The sequence below is a fragment of the Rattus rattus genome, chromosome 1 (genome assembly GCF_011064425.1).
Source record: "Rattus rattus isolate New Zealand chromosome 1, Rrattus_CSIRO_v1, whole genome shotgun sequence".
Lineage (NCBI taxonomy): Eukaryota > Metazoa > Chordata > Mammalia > Rodentia > Muridae > Rattus > Rattus rattus.
Window position 1 is genome coordinate 258,832,761 of NC_046154.1, and position 24,721 is coordinate 258,857,481.

The 24,721-nt window shown below is 52.7% G+C and overlaps 1 protein-coding gene across 1 annotated transcript in view; it reads left to right on the top strand.

Moving 5' to 3' along the window:
- Shank3 (SH3 and multiple ankyrin repeat domains 3) overlaps window positions 1-24,721 on the top strand; it is a 60,656-nt gene that overhangs the window by 26,150 nt on the left and 9,785 nt on the right. The window contains exons 13-21 of the mRNA XM_032919588.1: window positions 5,377-5,452; window positions 5,678-5,760; window positions 6,097-6,221; window positions 6,304-6,436; window positions 7,352-7,432; window positions 12,022-12,045; window positions 17,789-17,919; window positions 18,469-18,553; window positions 22,211-24,470. Coding sequence (XP_032775479.1) covers window positions 5,377-5,452; window positions 5,678-5,760; window positions 6,097-6,221; window positions 6,304-6,436; window positions 7,352-7,432; window positions 12,022-12,045; window positions 17,789-17,919; window positions 18,469-18,553; window positions 22,211-24,470 — 2,998 coding nt within the window. The remainder of the gene's footprint in view (window positions 1-5,376; window positions 5,453-5,677; window positions 5,761-6,096; window positions 6,222-6,303; window positions 6,437-7,351; window positions 7,433-12,021; window positions 12,046-17,788; window positions 17,920-18,468; window positions 18,554-22,210; window positions 24,471-24,721) is intronic.

Genomic DNA, 24,721 nt, shown 5'->3' on the forward strand with positions numbered 1-24,721 from the left:
GGGCAGAGCAGGAGGCCTGGGCCAGCTAAGAGGAAATGGGGCCAGTTGGGCCCCAAGGAGTGGTTCAGGGTACCTGGGGTTGGTATGGTCTGAGGGCAGCTGGTGAAGGACGGCTTCTGTTATTACAGAGATGTCAGGTGAGGGTTGCAGCTCCTGGGGCTGCTGAGGAACTGTGGTCCAATCTTGCTGAATGCCTGGACTTCTAAGAGGGATCCCTTTAGGTGCCGGTGAAGACAGTGGCTGGTCCCTGTGTGGGCTGGTTTCCTGTCTGGGGTATCCTCTTTCATTGAGCCCTTGGGGATCCTGGGAAGCCACAAGATCGATTATCTTATTTCCAGCCCAGAGAGTGGGAAGGACAAATGAACTCTGGGGGTGATTCTCAGTGGTATGTCTGGATCAGGGTACCAGTTTCTGTATACAGAGAGTTTGGGCCCTGGGTTATGGTGACCTCTACCCTAAGTTGGCAGTTTCCCAGGGGAGCCCCCAGTCAGGTGGTTCCGTGTCAAACTTGATGGATACCTAGGTTATCCAGGAACTCAGTTACCGACCTACTGCTGGCTAGGTGCCTTGCTTTCTTTCGTACGTGGCTTCACTGGTGGCTGGGAGAACAGAAGGGGCTGGTTGCACTCATTCGCTGACTGTGGAGGTGTGGCATCCAGGTGGAAATGATTTCGGGGGTTTGGGGCCTACTTCCAACAGGACAGAGTGAAGGACAGGGGCGGGGGGCTGCACACCTGTTGAATAGGCGCTTGTCTAACGCTCTCCCTAAGGGTGGGGTAAGGTGCCGAGAGCTGTGGGTCCAGGAACCTTGGTCTGAAGCTGGGGAAGGAGAGGGGTTTGAGTTGGAGTCAGAATCCAAGAGGAACCGTTTTGTTTCAAGCCGGACCTTGTGTTGGCTGTCAGTGGTTACGGCACGTGTACCCCTGGGGTGCACAAGCCACTGAGATGGGGGTGGGGATCCAGAGTTAGCCTGACTGAGGAAGCAAAAAAAAAAAAAAAATGGCTAAAGGGCTTCAAAGCAAAGGTGTTGTTGAGGTTGAATTCTCTGGGTAGTTCGCAGATGGGTTCCTCGTGTTTGTAGAGATCCAGCCCAGCATTCTAGAACTATGCCGGTTGCCAACTTCTTCTGTATTTGAGCAGCGCCAGACATGATTTTTTAGCATTTTTATGTGAATGAAGCTGTGGACATATCCTAGCAATCCTAGGAGGTGGGGGCCAGTGTTTAGTATGTTTCTGGGATGTCGTTACCCACAAGGGCTACTACCCATAAGCGGTTAGCTTTGTGAGGAGTTGTCAAAGCTGGAGTGCTGACAGGAGTCTAGTCACCTGTCCTTAGGGTCAAGGTAAAGAAGTGTCTTGTAGTAGGAGATGACCGAGCAGATGTTTTAGGGACAAGATCAAGAGCTGGGCAAGGCGGAGAGGTGAGTGGGGGGTGTGTGTCAAGGTCACAGGGCAAGGAGAGGGTCACAGAGCAGCCGATGTGGGGGTGATGGGGCTGGAGGATCTCTAGCAGCCACAGGACCCCTTAACAGGGCCATAGATATCATAGATGAAACGAGGGAGCGGGGTTCAAAAGTTCCTAGGTGACTGGGAGTTACAATTATGGACATATGGTGAGGGCCCTGCTGGGGCTGCCTTTTGGGAGGGTATAGGAGCAATAGTGGCCTCCCTCTGACCCCAGCTACAATGTCCATCCTGGTGCTCTGGGCAGAACTTCTTGTCTGGGCCTTAGGCTGAGGTGTGCCAGAGAGCAGGGTGCATCCTAGCAACTGAAACCTGTTTCTAACAGCCCTCACACCCCCAGACTCTGACTCAGGGACCAGAGAGGGAGTGAAAGACTTTGAAAGACCAAGGACAGGAGCTGTGCTGGTCCCAGAGGTTAGGTCAGCATCTCACGGGACACAGGCCCTGGTCTTTACCTGAGCAAAGAGGCCGGTCTCCTGCAGCGCTGAGGAAGTTGAGGAATGCTGAGGGTAGGGGATGCTGAGGCCAGTTAGGGCAAGAATCTCAAGGCCTGCCATACCTCCCGTACAGCTCGCCTTCCTCTTTCCACTTGGAGAGAATGTTCCACTCGGGAACTGGTGCTGGGCACATTCCTTTCAGCTGGCTTTCCTGTGTGTGATTAATAAAACCAGAACATGAATCTGTGTTACATAATAAATAGTTTGTGTGGTTGATAATAATTTAAAAACAAGATGCTTCGAAACAGGACCTGACCAGGACGAGGCTGCTTAAAACTATGTCTTCTAGGGTGAAGATCTGGGTAGGGCGGAGCAGAGAGGTGGGTAGGGGTGAGCCAAGGTCATACTAGTGTGAAGGTAGTGGAACTGGAGGCTTCCTGTCCACTGCAGGGCTCCCAGACATGGTTCAGCTAGCCTGGTGTATCTGTGACTGGGTGAGCCTGGAGAAGGCCATGCCTGAGGTCAGGAGGAACTGAGGAGTCGAGAGCCCACTTACATGATGGTGAGGCGTCACCTGCACTGGTCTAGGGACTGGGTGGCAAGTGTACGTTTATCTCTTAGTCAGAGTAGGACAGATGGGAAGGGGTAGGAAAGCTAGTCGACGCAGCCAGAATGAGGCTGTTAGAACCTAATCAAACAGGCTAGTCGAACCCAGTGCCCTCCCAACACGACTTTTCCTGCCGTGGAAAGAGCTTAACTTACGGAGAGTCTCACCCCAAGCAGGAGGGACCTGGAGTCAGGACTAGGACTTTTTGTGTTAGCCGTGTCACCTGAGGCCAAGGTCCTCTAACCATTGCTCCACCCTGTTTCTGTCCATCTGTCTTTTTAACTCACCTACTCATCCTTCTGTCCACCTACTTATCCAGCAGCATACCCGGCCCACCCAGTTTCCTCTTCCCTCTGCTCATAGATCCTGTCCATATGTCCATCCATCATCCATCCATCCATTATTTGTCCATCCATCTGTCTAGCCATCATCTGTCCATCCATCCATCCATCCTCCATCCATGCATCTGTCCATCCATCATTCGTCCATCCATCTGTCTAGCCATCATCTGTCCATCCATCCATCCATCCTCCATCCATCATTCATCCATGCATCTGTCCATCCATCATTCGTCCATCCATCTGTCTAGCCATCATCTGTCCATCCATCCGTTGTCTGTCCATCCATCCATCTGTCCATCCATCATCTGTCCATCCATCCATCCATGATCCATCCATCTGTCCATCCATCATCCATCTATCTGTCCATCCGTCCATCCATCCATCCATCCACCTATCCATCATCCATCCATCATTCATCCATGCATCTGTCCATCCATCATTCATCCATCCATCTGTCTAGCCATCATCTGTCCATCCATCCGTTGTCTGTCCATCCATCCATCCGTCCATCCATCCATCCATCGTTTGTCCATCTGTCTGTTCAGCCATCATCCATCCATCTGTCCGTCCACCCATCCATCCATCCACTCATAGAGCTGTATATGCCTTGGCTCATCCTGTATTCCCTCCAGCCTTCAGCAGCCCGCCCATTCGTCTACACATTTACTTTTTGGGTTATCTTCCTTCTCTTCCTACGTTCATCCATTTGTGCACGCATCACCCACGCACACGCTCACCTCGCCGGTGTGTTCCTTCTGTTATAGGGGAGGAGCTCCGTTGGGCCCCGGTACCACAGGAGCAATTACATCTGGCCTTTCGCTTTAGGGAGCTCCTAGTTGCTGAGAAGCCGGGGCCACAAAAGAGCTGTATATTTCTGCTGGGTGTGGAGGCCTGTGATCCTAGCTGACTGAGACACAAAATCCCAAGTTCAAGGCTCAGACTGCGTGTAGTGATATCTGGTCTCAAAACAAACAAACAAACAAACATCAAACAAAAAACAAAACAGAAACAAAACCAAATCAGAGCCAGGTACATAGCACCCACATGGTTCTCTATAATTCTGGCTCCAGAGGAATCCAGCTCCCTCTTCAGGCCTGAGAATGCACGAAACATACACAGGATACGCGTATCGTGTAGGGAGCACATGAAGTAAAAACAAAATCTTTTAAAAACTCAAAACAATAGGGAACCCAACTTTAAAAAACAAACAAACAAACAAACAAACCTGCACAGGCTTCTGATGGCTGCACATACTCCACACAGTTCCTGCCTGCTCCAGATTAATGCCTTTGACGTGGTCTTTGCCTTGCCTGCCTCAGCCCCAGAAGCCCTGCCCTCATGCCCACAGGCTGCTCCCTCCACCGTCTCCATCTTCGCTCAGCTCTTCTTTCTGACGAGGCCGTCGCTACCCCTAGAATCGTGCTTTGACATCCCTTTTCCTGGTTGCTTTTCTCCTGCTGGCTGGCGTTTTATATCTATTGCTTGTTGATTCCACTTCTCAGAATAGCTTATTAACTCCTTAAAGACGGGGCTTTTGCTCTATTCTAAAATAAACAGTGCCTGGTAGGTGAATGGTTGTTGAAGTAAAATAAATAAAAATTTGAGGTTTGAGAAGTGCTATATAGCCAGAGAGGATGAGGGAGGGAGAGGTGGCGAGGGATGCAATTGAAACTGTAGTGGTGCCATCTTGAGGCCATCTGAGGTACTGCGAGTGCAGCCAGTGGAGCCATTCTGAAGCTTGAGGTCTAGTTGTAGATTTGAACCTTCAGGAAGTCTCTCTACCAGGCTAAGTGAGGTTCAGCAGGAGGTGTGTCCTGGCCAGCTCCATAGTGTCCATGGAGAACTTTGAGGTCAAAGGGCAGATCTGAAGAAGGACAGATATGGATGTAGGCCAGTGCAATACAGTCAGGGTAGGGGATTGAACACTTGATAATCCCTTTCCTCTTCCTTTGAATTTGTGTACCCGGCTGCTGTGAGGAAATCAGTGGACACGGTGGGACGCTTCCATACTGGGGCACATATAGGCTGATAGCACGGCACGTGTGCGTGCATGAGTTCAACACCTGTATACACTGTGGGCTACACAAACACGTGTCCGTTACTAAATCCTGGGCTCACATACAGATAGCAGACACAGCTCTCATTTGACACGCATAAGCACCGACAGAGCATTTATACCCGACCGTGAGGCATATGCATGCGTACTCTCAGCTCTAAGGCTTGCCAGCTGGACCGGTCTGGCCTTGTATGGTTTTCTGTGTCTAGCTGCATGTTAAGTAAGGAGAAACCATTAGGGTTTGTTTCCCCTTGGCTCTAACTCCCAGAGGCCAGAATTCCACGTATGGTTATCTGAGCCTTACTCCCTTAGGACTTTCGGGCCCTGGGTCCTAGGATTTGCCCCCACCCCCAGCCCCCACCTACATCTAGGCCCAGAGAGGGTGGGGGCAGAGACTGATCAGCACAGTTGGGGGGAGTACAGCTAGGTGGAGGGCCGTGACCATTTCTTAGCCTCTCATGCTCCCTCCAGAAACTCGAGAGGACCGGACGAAGCGTCTTTTCCGCCACTACACTGTGGGTTCCTATGACAGCCTCACTTCACACAGGTACTGGCAGGGGCGCCGGCATGCAGGGACACCAGCCGGGTGTAGTGTGTCCCATGAAAGGGGAAGTCGGGGTTTGGGGAGGCGGGAGGTAGGCAAGGAGGGTGGTTAGCGTGCTCTGCCTTTGTCGTTCTGAGTTGTGTCTAGTGTGTGTGGTACCTTTAGGATCAGCCTGACTGCCAGGTTCCCTGCAGACTCCTCTCACTCAACCTTGCTTTCCTTTGTCAGTGATTATGTCATTGATGATAAGGTGGCTATCCTGCAAAAACGGGACCACGAGGGTTTTGGCTTTGTTCTCCGGGGAGCCAAAGGTAATGGGTGTGGATTTTGGGGGGTATTACCTCCGCCCCTTCCCCCTTTTAAAGCCCCACCCCTACTATGGTTGTATGTCTTGGTTCGGAACGTACTGGGGTACATTCTCTTTTTAGCCTTTCCTTTCCTTGTGGGGATCTCTACTCTTGGTGGAACAGAGGTCTTTTTGCTGAGGGTAAATGTGGGAGTTCACAGAGGGATGAGCAGTGGTTTGGTATCCCTACCTGCTGCCTACTCCACCCCAGGTTGCTATGCCTTGGTAGTCAGGTGGCTTCGAGGGGCTTCCCGGCATGATCTCGGCTTGTGAATGCCTTTTTATCTTGCTCTCCCTGCAGCAGAGACCCCCATTGAGGAGTTTACACCCACACCTGCCTTCCCTGCGCTCCAGTACCTTGAGTCTGTAGATGTGGAAGGTGTGGCCTGGAAGGCTGGGCTTCGCACTGGGGACTTCCTCATTGAGGTGAGGCCCTTCCCGACTCTGCCCGGCGGGAGGTCTGAGAGGGGGGCAGCTGGCCCACTACCTAGCTGCTTGTCTATCCCAGGTAAACGGAGTGAACGTCGTGAAGGTTGGACACAAGCAAGTGGTGGGTCTCATCCGTCAGGGTGGCAACCGTCTGGTCATGAAGGTTGTGTCTGTGACCAGGAAGCCAGAGGAGGATAGTGCTCGGCGCAGAGGTGAGAGTCCGGATTGTTGGCCTTTTAGACCTTTGACTTCAGGCCCGCATTCCTCTCCCCATCTCTGATCCTACACAGCTGACATCACATTCTTGCCCGAGATTAGACAAAATGCCCTCATTGGCTGCACAGGTCCTTGGCATTAGATGCCTGACCTCTGACCAGGCCTCTGACCCCTGACCCTAGATCACCCCTCCTCAGATCCCTCTCCCCTTCTTCTGCGAATCCCCCCCAGCCCTGGTGTGACAGAGCCCTCCTTCCCGACGCCAGCAGCTGCCTGGAGGCCGGGTTGTCATGGCAACTGTGAGGTTGACGCTGCTGCTGCTGCTGCTTATTGTGCAGGGAAGGGGGAGGCGGCACCTGAGGGAAGAGGAAAAGCGTCTTCTCCCGGCGCCGACGCCAAAGACGCGGCACAGCCTGGGCCTAAGAGGCTTTGCCGCGGGCCCAGCCCAGGTGGTGCCGCTTGCCAGGTCACACTCTGGTCTCACAAAGACCAGTGGTGCCTGGGCCTGGGGTGCTTCAGGCAGCAGGAGGTAGTCTGGCAGGAGACTTACCCAGCCCCCATGGGTGGTGCCCACTCACTGGGGCCTCGGAGCCCGCAGGGTGGATCCTCAGAGCGGAACCAGCCAGCCTAACCTTCGCTGGTGCTTTTTACTACCATTTGAGGCCTTGGTCCTGGGAGTCTTAAGGGCCCTAGGGGCCCCGACTGCCCTGGCTCCACTGCTCCCTGAGTGCCTCACGCCATGAAGAAGTTTGCGTCTAGCCGCAGCCTGAACAAGATCTTGGCACAGTGTGACTCGTCTTCAAGAGAGTACGAGGAGGTCCAGGCAGTGGAGCGCAAGTGGCACTTGCACCTGGCCACGCCGCGCCGTCTGCTGCTAGACCGGAGGGCCAAGGCCTCCCTCTTCTTTGCAGCCCCACCACCTCCCAAGAGGGCCCCCAGCACCACGCTGACCCTGCGGTCCAAGTCCATGACGGCTGAGCTCGAGGAACTCGGTGAGCATTTCGGGTGGACAGTGGGTGAATGGCCTGAGTGGGGTGGACGCAGGTAGTTAGGGGAGGGCAGTGGTCTTGAACTGGGGCTCAGGCCAGGTAAAGAACAGAGGGGTTTGGAGACAGATGAGCAGTTAGGGTTGAGACTGGAGCTGTGGGGAAAGTGGGTACCTTGGGTGAGGAATGTGATAGCAAGTGAGGAGATGAGGACTCAGGGCAGCGTGAGGAGCCGGAGGTGGGCAGGGCCAGGGAGGACAGATGGCTGGGGAGCAAGGTCTGGCCCTGTAGCATGCCCGCATGCATGCACATGCATGTGTGTGTGAGCGCTGTCCCTGGTTCTGTGCTTTTCCACTAAGACTTTGCATTTCGATTTAGCTGGCAGAGAGCAGTGGCAGGCAACCTAGTGTCTGCTCCTGGATCTGCCTGGCACCAGCCGGGTCACCTTTGCGTTTATTTCTCTCAGTTGGTTACCTGCTCACTTATCTGCCAAGTGAGTCTACTGACCCAGTAGAGGGATTTGTGAGAAACCTCTAACACTGTGAGGGGATGGGGCTCTGTGAACTGCAGGAGGTGGACGGAAAGTGTGTTATCTCTTTAATGGACACAGCCCCAGGCTGACTGCAAACAGCCTCAGCGTGGGGATGTCCTGATAACACATGGCCCCATCGTGACATAGGGCAGTCGCCAGCTTCCTTATGGTCATATGCATAAGGCATCCCGTATGCATGTGCACACAGAGGGCAGTTACCAGCCTTGTTCTAGGCATGTCTCGTGTACATGACTCTGATGTTCTGACATGTATACAAGTATCCAGCATCATCACGGACATGTCCCGTGTACAGGAGCCGCACGTCTTGACGAGTGTATTAGTTACCAGCCTTGTCAGGGGCATGTCCCATATGCGTGACATATTTTGACACATATGCCAGTTAACCTTGTCATGGGCATGTCTCATATTCACAGCCATGTCCTGATATGTGACATTTACCAGCTTCGTCATAGGTATGTCCTATATGCATGGTCACATCTTGACACACAGGACTGCTATTAGTCTCATCCTAGGCATGTGCGGATATGTGTGATTTTATTGTCATTGTGGGCATGTGCTAATGTGTCTGACTGTTAAGAGCCTTGTTGTGGGCACATCATAACTGTCAACGGTCCCGTGGTAGGTATATTCCAACACATGTGACAGATTGAAACGATCTTTGCTTTTGTGGTCTGAGCCTAGTCTAATTCCCAGACTTTCCTCTGGCTTCAGTCATAAAAGGAAACCCTTATCCTGACTCTCAGAACTGTCCCCGTCTTTGCTTATAGGCTGACTTGTTACATTCCGAGTCGGTGCCTTGACTGGAGTTTAGTTTAGTTTGGAAAACAGTTGCCAAGATAGAAGGGGCTGACACGAGCAGGATTGTCTGTGGTAAAACTTTGAATAAAATAGAAAATTACAGATCGTGTAAAGGAGGGGGAATACTGTGGTCTCAGAAATAAAGCAGGAAATCAAAGCTCCCGATGGCGGTTCTCAAGGGCAGTGCTAGGGTCTGAAGCCGCGGTAAGGCTAGAAGATGTGCTCTGGACTTGTAAAAGCCAGAAGCAGCCATAGACTCTGGGATTCGCATAAAAAAGGGGGTTGCTTGTTGCTCTTGAAGAGGACCCAGGTTTGGTTCCCAGCACCCACATAGTGGGTCTCAACCATTCAGCCCTTCTCACCTCTGAGGACCAGGCATGAACACGGCACACATACACACATGCAGACAGCAACACTCAAAATAATCTTAAAAAAATTTTTTTGAGAAAGACTGGAGTTAAGAGAATGAGAGTGAAGGAAAAGGTTTCAGTTATATAAAGGCAAGAGATGTAACGGAATTAGTGGGATAAACAGGATAAGACGAACAGCAGCAGCAAGCTTCAGATGCTCCTTAAGTTACGGAAACAAACAAACAAGCAAACAAAAACAAGAAAGCTACAGAGAGGAGAGTCTGTGGCTTGGAGACACAGAATCCAGGACTCATTAAATCAATCAATCAATCAATCAATCAATCAATCAATCAAACAAACAAACAAAAAACCCGTAACAGTGATCGAGAAGATCAGTCTGAGACCACCCGGAATCAGCTTAGGAGGATGAGGTAGCCATCTAGGACCAGTTTGGGGACCTAAGGACAAACGAGGAGACCTCAACGTCTACTTGATGGGAATTCCAGAGGACATGAATAGAAAGGCTAAGGCTCTCCCAAGAGCCAACAGAGACGTAAGACTCCTTCCTGAAGAAGTGTGTCACAAATAAATAGGATGTGTCAGAGTAGAGATTTAAAATGCCACAGACAAGCAGAAAAAAACGTTTAAAAATACCAGTGCCAGCAGAGGGAGTCAGGGGCTCTGAGCGAGCCGTGGTTTTAGACTTCATCAGCAGTGAGAGAGACGGAAGATGATGAAAATCATCCCAGCCAAACTGGGATGACTAGGGAGAGCAGAGAGAGAGACACCAGCGGACTTCAGGCCCTAGGGCCTAATCTAACCCAGGTCAGTCATAGAGAGCAGACCTCTGGCATGGATCAATAAACCAATATGGTGGACCCTGGGTGTGATTGGGTCTTGGTGCACAGTCCTGGAGTCTCTAGCTAGAAGCTGCTCTAATACCAGGTCAGAAGGACCCTTCCTGCTTCCTACTAAGAGGCGTTATCCATCCTGAACTCTGCACTCCAGGACCCTAGAGACATTGCTGCAGGATTAGAAGAGCTCTACCTGGCTATGGCTTTTGCCTGTAGAACTGGGAGCAGAGGAGTTGAGCCTTTTTCCTCTGCTCCAAGGCTACAACTGTAAGTGCAGCTACAGTTACAGATTATTGGTGGGGCAGAGGAGCAGGGCATCACGGTGTTCCTTAATAGAGGCTGGAAGGGTATGGGAGCAGCTTTTTGCACCCAGGGTTATAGCTACTGAAACAGGAACCAGGTTCTAAATGGTTCTGTGATTAGAGAAAAGCCAAAGTCAGGGGCTCTGTAAGCTACCCTGACTCAAAGACAGCTATCTTGGGAGGTGACCTGATCCTCCTATGAGTGTCTGATTTCAGGAAGGCAGACCACCATGGAGTTCTCCAAATACCAGAACGTCCCATAGCGTACTGTTAGTTCTTTCAGTCGTTCGTTTGTTTGACACCGGGTGATTCTGTAGTCTAGGCAGCCGTTAACTGCCTATACCTTTTGAGTTCTAGGGTTACAGTCATGCTCTACCATGCCCGGATTTGTTTGTGTTTTTAGAAGGTAGAAATAAGACGCGTTGAGTCACCACTGTTATAAACATGTCTTTCCTGCCAGTCACCGGTGGAACCCTTTAGGAGCTGCGTTTGTCAAAAAAACAAAACAAAACAAACAAAAAACCCCTGAACCCCTGGACTGAAGAAGCCAGTGTGAGGCGAAGGGGAAGTGAGTGAGCGGGTTGAAGCTCATGCTGTGTAGAGGAGGAGGTAGGGCGAGGTAGGAGGAAGAGGGTTGAGTTCCTGGGAATTAATGGAGTGAGCAGAGGTTGATCCAGATTAAATTAATTCGTTAAATAAAATGGAAGCGGTGGTGTCTGGCCAAAAAAAAAAAAAAAAAAATCATCGGGAGAACTCTGTGGTGTACCTATGGCTCAGAAGGTTGAGGCAGGAGAATTGCTATGAGTTCCAGTCCCAACTGGACTATAGAGCGTGAATTCAAGGCCAATCTGGACCACATCTCAAAAAACAAGAAACAGAGAAAAAAAAAAAAGAGTTGTTCATAAGAGATGGGGGGAAGTGAGGGGAGAAGCTCAGATTAGCCCCTTTTCCATTCTCTTTCTAGTCTGGGGTTCCTTTACCAAGTACGCATATGGCCAGCTTGAGTCAGGGACATGGGTTAACAGGGACCCACATCAGGGACCTAGTGTGGTCAAGCTGTTCCCGCTCATTTATTTGGGTGAAGTTAAGACTTCCCTCAATTTCTGGGTCTTTCTTTTGTGATCAGAGAGGTCAGTGTAGGTCCCTGCTTCTGCCTTCGTCTAGAAAAGATTTCTTTACCAAATGTGGATCCTGCTTGCTGTTACAAACCCGCTTTGGGATTCGGAAGTGCGTCTTGGTAGTGCTGTGCTTACCCAGTATGTTCAAGGACCCGGGCTCCATCTGCAGTACCGCAAAAGCAAAGCTAGACAAAAACCCCAGTCCAGAGTGTTCAAAGGTCACCCACCGCCTTGGTGAATAGTGGACTTAAAACTTTGTTTTTATAGCTATATATCTTTGTTCTGAACAGACATCTGGCTGCTCCAAATATGGTTTAATTGTGCACATCTCTGTGTGTGCATGTGTGCACATGTGTGTGCGTGTGCATGCTTGTGAGTATGCATGTGTACGTGGTGTTTATTCCCGCTTTTGCTTGCTCCCTTCTAGTTTTAGAGCATTTGGTAGCCTTGTTCTACTGGTCTCAGAAGGAGGTGTAGGCTGGGACAGACCTATGGGACCTGGTTGTTGGGGAGGTGGGGATGTGGCGAACAGGACCCGGAAATCATTGTGCAGAGTGGCCCAGGGGCCATGCAATAAAGTCTTCCTCTTAACTCCCTTTGCTCTGTTTCTCAATCCTAAGCTTCCATTCGGAGAAGGAAAGGGGGTAAGTCCGCTGCTATGATTCCAGGCCCAGCTTGCCTGTCCCTACCAGGGGGTGCTGGTGTGTGACGGGTCCGGGTCAGAGCGGTCTGGAACCTGGTATACTTATCTCGTTCCTGCTTGGGGATCTGGTAATAAAGGAGTTCCCAGAGGTATCCCTGGGATTCATAGGAAGCACAACCACAGTCCTTGTGGACTCAGGCGAGCTAGGGATGTAACGTCTGAAGTGTCCAGGCCCAGAGTTGGAGAGGGGATGGTCTCGGGGGTGGGGTGAGGGGGTGTCAGGCTGTGGAGTTTGGAGGAGCGAAGTGCTTGGGTTGTGTTGGGATGGGAGCGTCCGGGTGTTCAGCTCTTCTCTGTGCTGCATCTTCTGTCTTCTCCTTCCCCTAAGCCAGTTTCATGCTGGTGGGTTGTAGCCCAGAGCAGAGTTGCTTCACATAGGAGTCTGAATTTGGTGGCTCTGGGAAAGGAGCTGGACTCTCCCGCTTGGAACCCTACCCCCACCCCTTGCCTGTTGAGTTCACTGTCTTCACTTCAGGCTCTACCCCTGTGTGCTTGGAGGCCCTTGGTCATATGACTTGTGCGTCCAGCGTGTACAGGGAACACTGTCTATGTGGCATCAGAGACACAAGGGCCTGGACTGGGTGCTGAGGTCCAACGTCTGGGCAAGTCTTACCTGGCTTCTGATGTCGCCTCTGCCTCTCGGGTGGATGGGAGTCAGGCTTAGATAGGCCCAAAGCCCAGGGTGTGTGAATTCGTGTGTCCAGCATCCCTCTCCCTCTCACTTCTGATGCATTGGACTTTGCCTCAGGCTCACAATATATGAGCAGTAGGTTCTCCCTACCCCCCAATCTCTTCTCGTTAAGATCTGTATTCTAGCTGTGTAATAGTAGGGCTCCCAGGATGCTAGGCTGTGGTCCCCCACTTCTTCCAGCTGTGGGAGAAATGGCTGATTTGTCACTTCCCCGCACCTTTCTTTTCATCCCTGCTTGGGTTCCCAACACACTCTGCCCTGTACCCAAGGCGAGGTGGGTGTGGAAACTGGTGGGAATGCCTATACCTGGTTCCTAAAGGATTCTATTTGATTTTTAAATATCTAAAATCATTTAGGATTATGTTTTTTTTCTAATTTTGTGGTGAATTTATGTTGGGGAAAAATGTTCAACTTTTCATATGTAATTTCAGTTTTTTAGTTCTTAAGTTTTTCCTCTCTGGAGATAATCCTGGCTTGGCCTCAGCACCATTGCAACAGAACCCCAAACAGTTGCTTTGTTGGACCTTGTGTGTACACTGCTTGGATCTGTTAGGTCTTTGTTTTAGAGACACACGATCTCCAAGTTCATGGCTCAGGTGACTGTGGCTTAGTAGGAAACGTCACTGTCACGGACTGCTCTTTCTCCTTCTGTCTTTACTTCTTCGGTTTCTGGGATGGAGGGCAGTAAGGATCTGTGATCTGGGGTGGTGCTGTGTTTGTGCCATTTTGTTCCTAGGAAACAGGAGGACACTGGCAGGGTGTTGAGGTGGTTACTGTGGTAGTCATGTGAAAGTTGGCACTTGCTGTATATCACCAAGGACTTGGCCAGGGTCGTGGCTTCCCCTTTTCAGAAGGAAGTTATTTGTTTCATTAAAAAGACAAATGAGAAGGCCTTTTGCATGTGTCTCTGCAGTTACCTGGTGCTACTGGAAGCCAGGCTTCGGCCCTACCAGTTCCCTACAGTGGGAACATGTTTTGTTGACTAAGTACTGTATTGTTCAGTCCTCCATGGGGCAGAACATTCTCATTCTGAGGAAACTATGGATCGTTAGTGAAGATGAGGTAAATGCCTGACTGTGTCCTCAGCATCTGCAGTGGCCAGTGTGGGCTGCAGTGGCCAGTGTGAGCTGCAGTGACCAGTGTGGGCTGCAGTGGCCAGTGTGAGCTGCAGTGATTAGTGTGGACTGCAGTGGCCAGTGTGAGCTGCAGTGGCCAGTGTGAGCTGCAGTGACCAGTGTGGGCTACAGTGGCCAGTGTGGGCTGCAGTGTCCAGTGTGGGCTGCAGTGACCAGTGTGGGCTGCAGTGTCCAGTGTGGGCTACAGTGGCCAGTGTGTGCTACAGTGGCCAGTGTGGGCTGCAGTGTGGGGCTGCAGTGACCAGTGTGGGCTGCAGTGGAGTGGCCAGTGTGGACTGCAGTGGCCAGTGTGGGTTGCAGTGGCCAGTGTGGGCTGCAGTGGCCAGTGTGGGCTGTAGTGGCCAGTGTGGGCTGCAGTGGTTAGTGTGAGCTGTAGTGGCCAGTGTGGGTTGTAGTGGCCAGTGTGGGCTGCAGTGGCCAATGTGGGCTGTAGTGGCCAGTGTGGGCTGCAGTGGAGTGGCCAGTGTGGGCTGCAGTGGCCAGTGTGGGCTGCAGTGGTTAGTGTGGGCTTCAGTGGCCAGTGTGGGCTGTAGTGGCCAGTGTGGGCTGCAGTGGTTAGTGTGGGCTGCAGTGGTTAGTGTGGGCTGCAGTGGTTAGTGTGGGCTGCAGTGGCCAGTGTGGGCTGCAGTGGTTAGTGTGGGCTGCAGTGGCTAGCAGTGTATGGGCTTCTTTATGCTAATTTCCCCTAGATCTTTATGGCATAGACACTGCTCATGACTGTTTCATTAGGTGAAGGCACTGGCTCTTAGAGGAGTTCATCTAAACAGAGTCGGTGTGCAAGGTGGGGGGTCTCAGTATATATAATATATACTGATCTATATAATAAGATAGTCTCAGGAGTTAAGTAACCTCTACACAACAACCGTTAAGTTAGGTGGGTGCTGCTGGGCAGCTGGGGGTTGGATTTGGAAAGAATAGGAGATGTCCAGGCTGACCACAGAAGTTCTTCAGCAGTGGTACTTTGAGAGCAGATGTCTCCTCTCACATGTCCCCTGATGGTTGGTACAGCCTTCAAGAGTTGGATGTGGTGTGGGGACAGGAGGAGCCTGAGGCTGCTGAGCGAGGTTAGTATAGCGGTCAGGCAGAGAGCACTGGCCCCACCTGTAGTGTTCACCTGCGCCCTGACCCTGAGTGGACTCTGAGCAAGACTTACATAATTGTGTCTCAGCCCTCAGGCACCTTAAAGGTCTCTGAAACCCTTTCCCACGCTGAAATGGTTTCCCCTTGCAGTTCAGTCTGATTTCAAACTTGTAATCTTGCTTCAGCCTCCCAAAGAGTGGGATTACAGGATTTCATTTCCTGCTGCCGTGATAAAATGCAATGAAGTAGAACGCTTGAGGGAGGAAGGGTTTATTTTTATTTGGCTGCCAGTTTGAGGGCTTTCCCACCTCTAGTCGTGAAGAAGAGAGTGGTCAACGTTCAGTTTTTTGTTTGTTTGTTTGTTTGTTTGTTTGTTTTTGAACGGTTTGGAAGGAATGGGAGCTAAGGAAATGGTGTCACTGGAGTTCAGGCTGGGCCCTCCCACATCATTTACATAGTCAAGATAACCCCTCACAGGTGTGTCTGGAGGCTGGTCTCCTAGGTGACTGAATTCTCTGTCAAGCTGACAACATACGTGGTGGGCTGCCACACTGATCTCTGTACATCTTTTTTTGATAAGGAAAAGTCTCTCTCCTCTCTCTCTCTCTCTCTCTCTCTCTCTCTCTCGGAGTGTGTGCTGTATGTAAGTATGTGCATTCGTGTAGGTCAGAGGTCTACCTGCTGACTGTCTTCCTCAGTCATTCTGTCTTACTCTTTGAGGCAGGCTCTTTCACTGGACCCAGAGCTTACCGTGTTGACGAGACTGTCAGGCCAGGGAGTCCCTAGGACCTGTCTGTCTGTTATAGACATATAGTACCACACTCAGGTTTTTATATGGGTGTTGGGAGTCTGAACTCTGGGGTTCATGCTTGTGCAGCAAGTACCTTACTCACTGAGCCATCTACACAGCCCCCAAAGTCCCATTTTAAAACCAGTAACTTTAATAAAAGACGACTACAGGAAGGTTTTCATTTTATAGCGGATGTGACAAGAATGTGCCTGAGGCCGCCTGGCGCCTCTCAACCAAGCCCTTCTTAGGCATCAGCCTTAAATAGATCTGAAGTCTGAGGAGTTTGAGTAGGCTTTTGGAGAGGAGAGTCCTTTCCACACTATCCCGATTTCTCCTCTTTCCTAACTCCCATTCCATTGGGTAAGAAGGAAGGAGCTGGAGCCTCCTGTTTTGTATTGAAGCCATCTTAGATCTCCAGCCCTCGTTTTCTTCTTAGGAAATAGCTCCCCTCTGCCAGCCCAGTCCTTGGTTATTATTACTTAGCCATTCAGCATCTCCTGCTTGAATGTTAGTGTAGTGTCTGTCCCTGGGGCGGCCATCCCACTAGAAATAGCTTTCCATGGAAAAGTGGTGGGTAGGCCACGTGCTGAGAAAAGGCACTGGGTGAGGTGAGAGGGAGGAGAATTGATCCAAGTGGTCTGCCCTCAGGTCTGATCTCCCTATGGTTATCTCTGTGTGACTTGCAGTGTGTCTGGAGGCTGGTCTCATAGGTGACTGATTTCCCTGACAAGTTGTCAATAGTGAGCGTCATACATGGTGGGCTACCACACTGAACTCTACATCTTTTTTTTTCCAGGAAATTTTAACAGGCGTATTGTAATTGTTATAAGGTTGAACTGTTGAAATGTGTTCACTGAAGCATTTCGCTTGCATTAATGCTTTGCATCTTGCATTTGTATTAAAAATGCACACACAAATGAACGTGGAGAAACTGCCAAGACCTGATTCTGTCAGGTCTATGTTTCCACTCGCAGCCATAGACTTAGGTACCTTTGACCCCCCATGGAAAAATATCTAACGTTCAGAACTACTGATAACAGGAAGAAGAGGAAAAATATATATTTTTTTTGAGAATGAAATGTTTCCCCTCATAGTGGACTCTTAAGCACGTTCTCCGCATATGCAGCGTGCTAGCTGGATGTCTTTTGGCATAATTGTTACATGTTTGCATGGATAGCACACAGGTTGCTATCTTTAAAAAGGCCAACCAAGGGGTTGGGGATTTAGCTCAGTGGTAGAGCGCTTGCCTAGGAAGCGCAAGGCCCTGGGTTCGGTCCCCAGCTCCGGGGGGAAAAAAAAAAAAAGAACTAAAAAGGCCAACCAGACAGGCCTCGCTCGCCGCCCGCAGAGCACCAATCGCTGCTCTCCGGGAGCGCAGGTCTGTTTTGAAGTCCTGAGCAAATCGGAATCACTTCCTGAGTGAATCGGAAGTTCAGTGGAGTCTGATTTCGGCGAGTGTCACAGTACCAGGCATTAATGATGAGGTTTCTTCACCCCTCCAGTAGAGGGCGCACTCTTGAGAGCGGCTTTTCCAGCCAGTTGGCGTCTGTTTTGTATGAGCCATGGTACAGGCACCTCCGTACTTACTCCCCTTCTCCTTCGGCTGGAGCTCAGCAAGCAAGAGGCGGCGTTGGCGGTAGAGAGAGGCGGTCACACAACCGAGACTCACATTTTTTTTTCTTTTTTGATAAGCAAAAGTGCCACTCCCCCCCCCCCTTTTGAGGGGAGCGTGTGTGGTGTGTGTGAGAATGGGACTGGCAGTGACCGCAGAGATACTCAGTGTCTTCCGAAGGACGGACGGGGTTTGGCTGGCGAAGGAACTGGGACCTGGGGTTTTTGAGGAGCACAGACGGGATGTAAGATCTAGGTCTCCGGCAGTGAGAGACCCAGGGGGGGAGGGTTCGTTGGCTCCTATCAGTGCCATGATGCTGGCCTAGGTGGGTGTGGCAGCCTCCGGGGCTGAGGTGGCATCTCTTTGGTCGTGCAGAGAAGTTGGATGAGATCCTGGCGGTTGCTGCGGAACCAACGCTGAGGCCAGACATTGCAGACGCTGATTCCAGGGCAGCCACTGTCAAGCAGCGGCCCACCAGCCGGAGGATTACCCCTGCCGAGATCAGCGTAAGCCAGCCTTGGGCCAGGGCTCTGGGATGGTCAGGTCCGGGCCTGGGGATCAGAGGGTCATGCACCTCTCTTCTGAGGTAAGAGTTCTTTATCTGGATCCCTTCTCCAGAGGAGGCGGAGCTCTCCGTGGCCTCTCTGGGAGACACTTGGGATCATTTCAGCCCGTAGAGTGGCCATAATTCAGCGCTTCTGTGGTTGTAGCTTTTAGTGCTTCTGACCTTAGTCAGATTCCGTGTTGCTCTGGGGTGAGGAGGCTCCCCAACTCTGCTGAGCTTATGGCACAGCACGTCCCTATCTGGAAGGTGTCCGTATCCCACCTGATACCCCTGGATTCTTTCTCCCTCTCTGTTCAGACTGTGTCTGAACTTTCTATCGTGTGTTCATTTCACTGCCCGTGTACTGCAGGCTCCGAGTGAACATGGACACCAGTGCCTTTGGGGTATCTGGTGTCTGGGGTGTCTGGTCTAGCTTAGAATGGGTGGGGCTGGAGGGAGAACGTGGTGCTCCAGTGCCCTGGAACTTCCATGTTCCTCCCTGACCCCACAGTCATTGTTTGAGCGACAGGGCCTCCCAGGCCCAGAGAAGCTGCCGGGCTCTCTGCGGAAGGGGATTCCACGGACCAAATCTGTAGGTACGGCTGGGCTGAGGGACTGCTTGGGGTTAGGGATGGCTGGGCTGGGGTGGGTGGGTTCAGGGTTGGGGGACCCCATCTCTCTCTGCACAGTCGAAGGATGCCACTTTGTTTTTGGATCTGGGTTCGTTCGTCCACCCAGAGGTGTGTCGTGGGAAGACACCTTTGAAATTCTTTTCCCATCTGCTGCTCCCCATCCTTGGTCACCCCTTTAGTCCTTCTCTTCCTGTCTGTCATTTTGCCTTGCATGGACAGCAGCTGCCACCAGCACAGCCACCTCCCTGTCCTGTCAGCCAGAGCGCAGGTCCAGTTTCTCAAGCTAAAAATCACGCTTCTCCTTGAACCTATTCCTTCTCTCCAGGTAGCATCCTCTCCTGGTCCCTTCATGGTCAGACCCAAAAGGTCACCCGTAATTGCTCTCTTGTCTCCATATGCTCATGAATTTGAAGCAGCTGGGTCTCTCCACAGCCAGATTGAAGCTGCTCGTGTTAGGGTCAACAGTAGCCTCAGGGCATTCCCCCCTGGCAGGCACCATCAGCTTCCTTCCCACTGACCTCAGCCTGCATTTGTTTCTCTGTTCCCTCCTATGTGAAGTTCCTAGCATTGTGGGAGCGAGTTTCTTGCTCTCCCCTCCTTTCTTGGCTGCCTTTGTTCAGCACATCCGAATAGTGGGCCAACCCCAGGCTGCATCGTCCTCGGGTTCCTTTTCTTCTGTCCATCATCGTGTGGGGCTTTATCAGACCCTGGTCAGGATCTCTAACAAGCCCTGCTGTCGACGTGTTTCTCGGGTATCCGGTCTCCTTGACTCGTTGACCCACACATCTGTCCACCTGTTCTAATACACCCTGCCACACTCACCGTCTGTTCCACAGCAGTGTTAACTCCTGCTCAGCCCAATGACAGGGTAGCCACGAGCTGTTTATACGCACACTGGCTCATTGAATCCCTAAGTAACCGTATGGGGGTGGGAATCATTGGTCTTTCTTAATGAGAGTTAAAAATGGCTTGCCCCAAAGTCTCATAGCTGCCCTGCCTCTTTAAGAGTGGATCCAGGCTTAAGTCAAACAGCTATCCAAGCCTGTTACCCATCCCGGGACTCCTGCTTACAGTCAGCCGGCCCTAGGCTGGATCTGGGTCTCAATTGGAAGGCGACATGTCTACAGCTAGGTCAGTTCGGCAGTTATAATGTGGGTGTCAAGGTACGCATATAAATGGAGACTGACCGGGGAGGTCTAGACGCACAGGAACATCAGCAGTTATACTTAGAATCATGGGGCAAGTGGACATTTCCTGAGGACTCTGGGGCAAATGTGTGACAGAGGCCAGTGTGTAAAAACACGGGTGTATACGTGGCAGAGTCCTTCACGGGCTAACAGTGATACTTCCGTTAGTGGATGGATGGAGAAGGGCAGCTGGTGAGACCGCAGTTACTGTGGAACCAAGAGATGATACCTTATGTTCTTCCAGGCATTCCGGACGCCCTCCGTGGCTTCTTTATTTCATGCCTTACAAGTCTTATAGCAAGCAGGCTTTTCTTGTACCCGGTCCTCGGCTTGGTCTTCCCCGTGTCCTCTTGCCACAGGTCTGTTCTCTAGCCTATTTCTCTGGCAAAGGAAGCTTTCTATAGCATATTTATAACCCGATGTTCCTCCAGCCGGTCCTGTGTGGGCTCCTGTTGTCTCGGGTCTCCAGAGTATCAGCCCTGTCCCGCTTCATCTCGGGTATCTGCTGCTGCCTCTCTGTGGCACGAGTCTTTCCACATCCGTCGTTACCTCTCGGCCCTCACTCTTCCCGGATGGTCTTTCCCAGAGCTGACTACCGTAGATCCAGGCCTGTGGACTTGTTGTATAAGCCTCAAGCTCCTTGGCAGGCCTGCCAGTTCCTCCCACCTGAACACAGCTGATCAGCGGGCTAGCATGTGCTCAACGTTAGTTCCCCGTGTGCCAGCGAGAGCATTGGCCGAGTGGTCAGGCTCCTTGGACACCCACCTCAGGTTTGGGCTCTGTGTCCCTGGGCCTGTAGTATGCTTTTGGAATCTCAGGACTAGAGTCTGCAAACATGGAGATAGCCAGTGAGGACAGCTCAGCCTTCTCCTTAAACATTCCTGTTGCAGATGGAGAGGACCTTTCTTTAGTCTGGTGACAGCACAGACCCCTGTTCTGTGTGTCGCAGGTGATTTTTTTTTTTTTTTAATCCTGAGGCGCAACCTACCATGCCATTGGTATTAAATTCCACCCCCTCTTTTACTGTCACGCATCATTCCTGCCTTCTGTAACCTTGAGGTCTGTGCGAGTTCTTCCTACATAGCTTCACCTAGCGCACAGACTTGTGAATGTTCAGTACACGTTCCTGTGCTGGGGAGGAATGGCATCAGGAGGGGGCACCAAGGGCAGCAGCTAGGCAGACCTTAAAATACTGGTAATGACCTCTGTCATCTTTCGTGGTGTTGCCGCCTGCAGCCTGGAGTTGTAATCTGTAAATTGCTCCGTGACAGGGGCAAGTGAGGTCCTGCGGAGAAACAGACTCCTAAAGGCGACTTGTATGAAGCTGGAATTCAAGCCCAAGTTCGCAACACACCTAGCCTTGCTAGTCCTGAGGCAACAGAGCCAGAGACACAGGGTGTCACCGCTACGCCTGTCTTCAACTTCTTAGGTCGGGCCACTGGGCATTTCCAAGCCTCACTGTGTAGGGCTCTGCACGGGTGTCTACCCTCTGTCTGAAATGACACGGGAGGATCTGTAAGGATCTAGTGACAGCTCTAGACAAGAGGATGGGGGTTCGTTTTCTAGGGAAGCGTAGCTTATAAGAGACGGGCCCCAGTGGTGCTTATACCCCGGCCTGGGGTGACGTAAGACCGTAGGGTTGAAACTGGAACATGCCTTGTGTGCTCGACCCTCAATTCCAATTTAGTTACCCATCCATTCTTCCTTCCATCTTCCTCCCCTCAGGTGCTCTAACTTTCAGCCTCTGGCTAGGGTACCAACTTCCTAGTTTCCTGCAGGTCCATCCATGAGGGTCTCTCCATGGAAACAGTGAGGCTTCTTTCCCAGCCTCCTACCCTGGCTGTCAGTGTCAGTTCTTGCAGATGCACGAGTCCGCTCTCCTGCATCCCTTCATTGATGTTTTGCTTTCGGTGTGTGTGTGGGGGGTGTCCTTTCTGACCACCTTTCTTCCCACCTCTGGTTGTCGTCAGTGTGAATGTTTCTGAGCTGCTTGTCCTTGATGGGAAATCCCTAAGCAGTCCCTAGGTCCTCTTCAGCAGTTTTAGGGGGCTGGCTGTACCCTTCTGGTGTCTTCACATGGCCTGCTCGGTACCCACAGGGCTTGGGGAGATCTTGGCTTCAGTTCAGGCAGTCAGAGTTTGGGTCCTGTCCCAGATCCCTTGTAGGAGCAGCCCTCCGCCCTGTGGGTGGGGTCCCTCCAGAACCTTCCATCAGAGCTCTCCCTACCTGCAACAGGACTTGGCATGGAATGTGGGTGTCCTGCTCAGAGCTCTTGCTGTCTCCCTTCGCCTTTCATGGACCCTGATCCCATCTTCCTTGGTGGGGCTATGGCCACTCTGGGGTGGAGGATAGGACTAGCCAGTGGCGCTGGGTCCAGAGAAGTCTTTCAATGGCCAGCATCCTTGCCAGACTTACCTGGCCCCTCCGTCTCCAGGGGAGGATGAGAAGCTGGCATCCCTACTGGAAGGGCGTTTCCCACGCAGCACATCAATGCAAGACACAGTGCGTGAAGGCCGAGGCATTCCGCCCCCACCGCAGACCGCCCCGCCACCCCCACCCGCGCCCTACTACTTCGACTCCGGGCCACCCCCCACCTTCTCACCACCGCCACCACCACCGGGCCGGGCTTATGACACTGTGCGCTCCAGCTTCAAGCCAGGCCTGGAGGCTCGTCTGGGTGCAGGGGCAGCTGGCCTGTATGATTCTGGCACGCCTCTGGGCCCGCTGCCCTACCCTGAGCGCCAGAAGCGTGCACGCTCCATGATCATATTGCAGGACTCTGCGCCAGAAGTGGGCGACGTACCCCGGCCTGCGCCTGCAGCCACTCCGCCTGAGCGCCCCAAGCGCCGGCCTCGGCCGTCAGGCCCTGATAGTCCCTATGCCAACCTGGGCGCCTTCAGTGCCAGCCTCTTTGCTCCGTCGAAACCGCAGCGCCGTAAGAGTCCGCTGGTGAAGCAGCTTCAGGTGGAGGACGCTCAGGAGCGCGCGGCGTTGGCCGTGGGTAGCCCGGGACCAGTGGGTGGAAGCTTTGCACGAGAACCCTCCCCAACGCACCGCGGGCCCCGACCGGGCGGCCTTGACTACAGCTCTGGAGAAGGCCTGGGGCTCACCTTTGGCGGCCCTAGCCCTGGCCCAGTCAAGGAGCGGCGCCTGGAGGAGCGACGCCGTTCCACTGTGTTCCTGTCTGTGGGTGCCATCGAGGGCAGCCCTCCCAGCGCGGATCTGCCATCCCTACAGCCCTCCCGCTCCATTGATGAGCGCCTCCTGGGAACAGGCGCCACCACTGGCCGCGATTTGCTGCTCCCCTCCCCTGTCTCTGCTCTGAAGCCATTGGTCAGTGGTCCCAGCCTTGGGCCCTCAGGCTCCACCTTCATCCATCCTCTTACTGGCAAACCCTTGGATCCTAGCTCACCCCTAGCTCTTGCTCTGGCTGCCCGAGAGCGGGCTCTGGCCTCGCAAACACCTTCCCGGTCCCCCACACCCGTGCACAGTCCTGATGCTGACCGCCCTGGACCCCTCTTTGTGGATGTGCAAACCCGAGACTCCGAGAGAGGACCCTTGGCCTCCCCAGCCTTCTCCCCTCGGAGTCCAGCCTGGATTCCAGTGCCTGCTCGCAGAGAGGCAGAGAAGCCCCCTCGGGAAGAGCGGAAGTCACCAGAGGACAAGAAATCCATGATCCTCAGCGTCTTGGACACGTCCTTGCAACGGCCAGCTGGCCTCATTGTTGTGCATGCCACCAGCAATGGACAGGAGCCCAGCAGGCTGGGGGCTGAAGAGGAGCGCCCGGGTACTCCGGAGCTGGCCCCAACCCCCATGCAGGCAGCAGCTGTGGCAGAGCCCATGCCAAGCCCACGAGCCCAGCCCCCTGGCAGCATCCCAGCAGATCCCGGGCCAGGCCAAGGCAGCTCAGAGGAGGAGCCAGAGCTGGTATTCGCTGTGAACCTGCCACCTGCTCAGCTGTCCTCCAGCGATGAGGAGACCAGAGAGGAGCTGGCCCGCATTGGGCTAGTGCCACCCCCTGAAGAGTTTGCCAATGGGATCCTGCTGGCCACCCCACCCCCAGGACCGGGCCCCTTGCCCACCACGGTACCCAGCCCGGCCTCAGGGAAGCCCAGCAGCGAGCTGCCCCCTGCCCCTGAGTCTGCAGCTGACTCTGGAGTAGAGGAGGCCGACACTCGAAGCTCCAGTGACCCCCACCTGGAGACCACAAGCACCATTTCCACAGTGTCCAGCATGTCCACCCTGAGCTCGGAGAGTGGGGAACTCACTGACACCCACACCTCCTTTGCCGATGGACACACTTTTCTACTCGAGAAGCCACCAGTGCCTCCCAAGCCCAAACTCAAGTCCCCGCTGGGGAAGGGGCCGGTGACCTTCAGGGACCCGCTGCTGAAGCAATCCTCGGACAGTGAGCTCATGGCCCAGCAGCACCATGCCACCTCTACTGGGTTGACTTCTGCTGCTGGGCCTGTCCGCCCTCGCTACCTCTTCCAGAGAAGGTCCAAGCTGTGGGGGGACCCCGTGGAGAGTCGGGGGCTCCCTGGGCCTGAGGATGACAAACCAACTGTGATCAGTGAGCTCAGCTCCCGTCTGCAGCAGCTGAATAAAGACACTCGCTCCTTGGGGGAGGAACCAGTTGGTGGCCTGGGCAGCCTGCTGGACCCTGCTAAGAAGTCGCCCATTGCAGCAGCTCGGTGAGCAGGGTGATGTGGGGAGGGGCCCGTCCCCCTGTCTTCTGTTCCTTTTGTTCATCTATAGGCTTTTCCCACTGTTCTTCCTCATTCTGTCCCATCTCTCATCTGTCCATGGCATGGGTTCTCCCTGTCCACCTTTTTTTTTTTTTTTTTTTTTTTTTTTTTTTTTTTATCATCTTTGTCCGGTTTTGCTTTGCAGTCTGAGATAGAAGGCTCTTTAGTGCAGATGCTCTGTGGATCCCTTTTGGTGC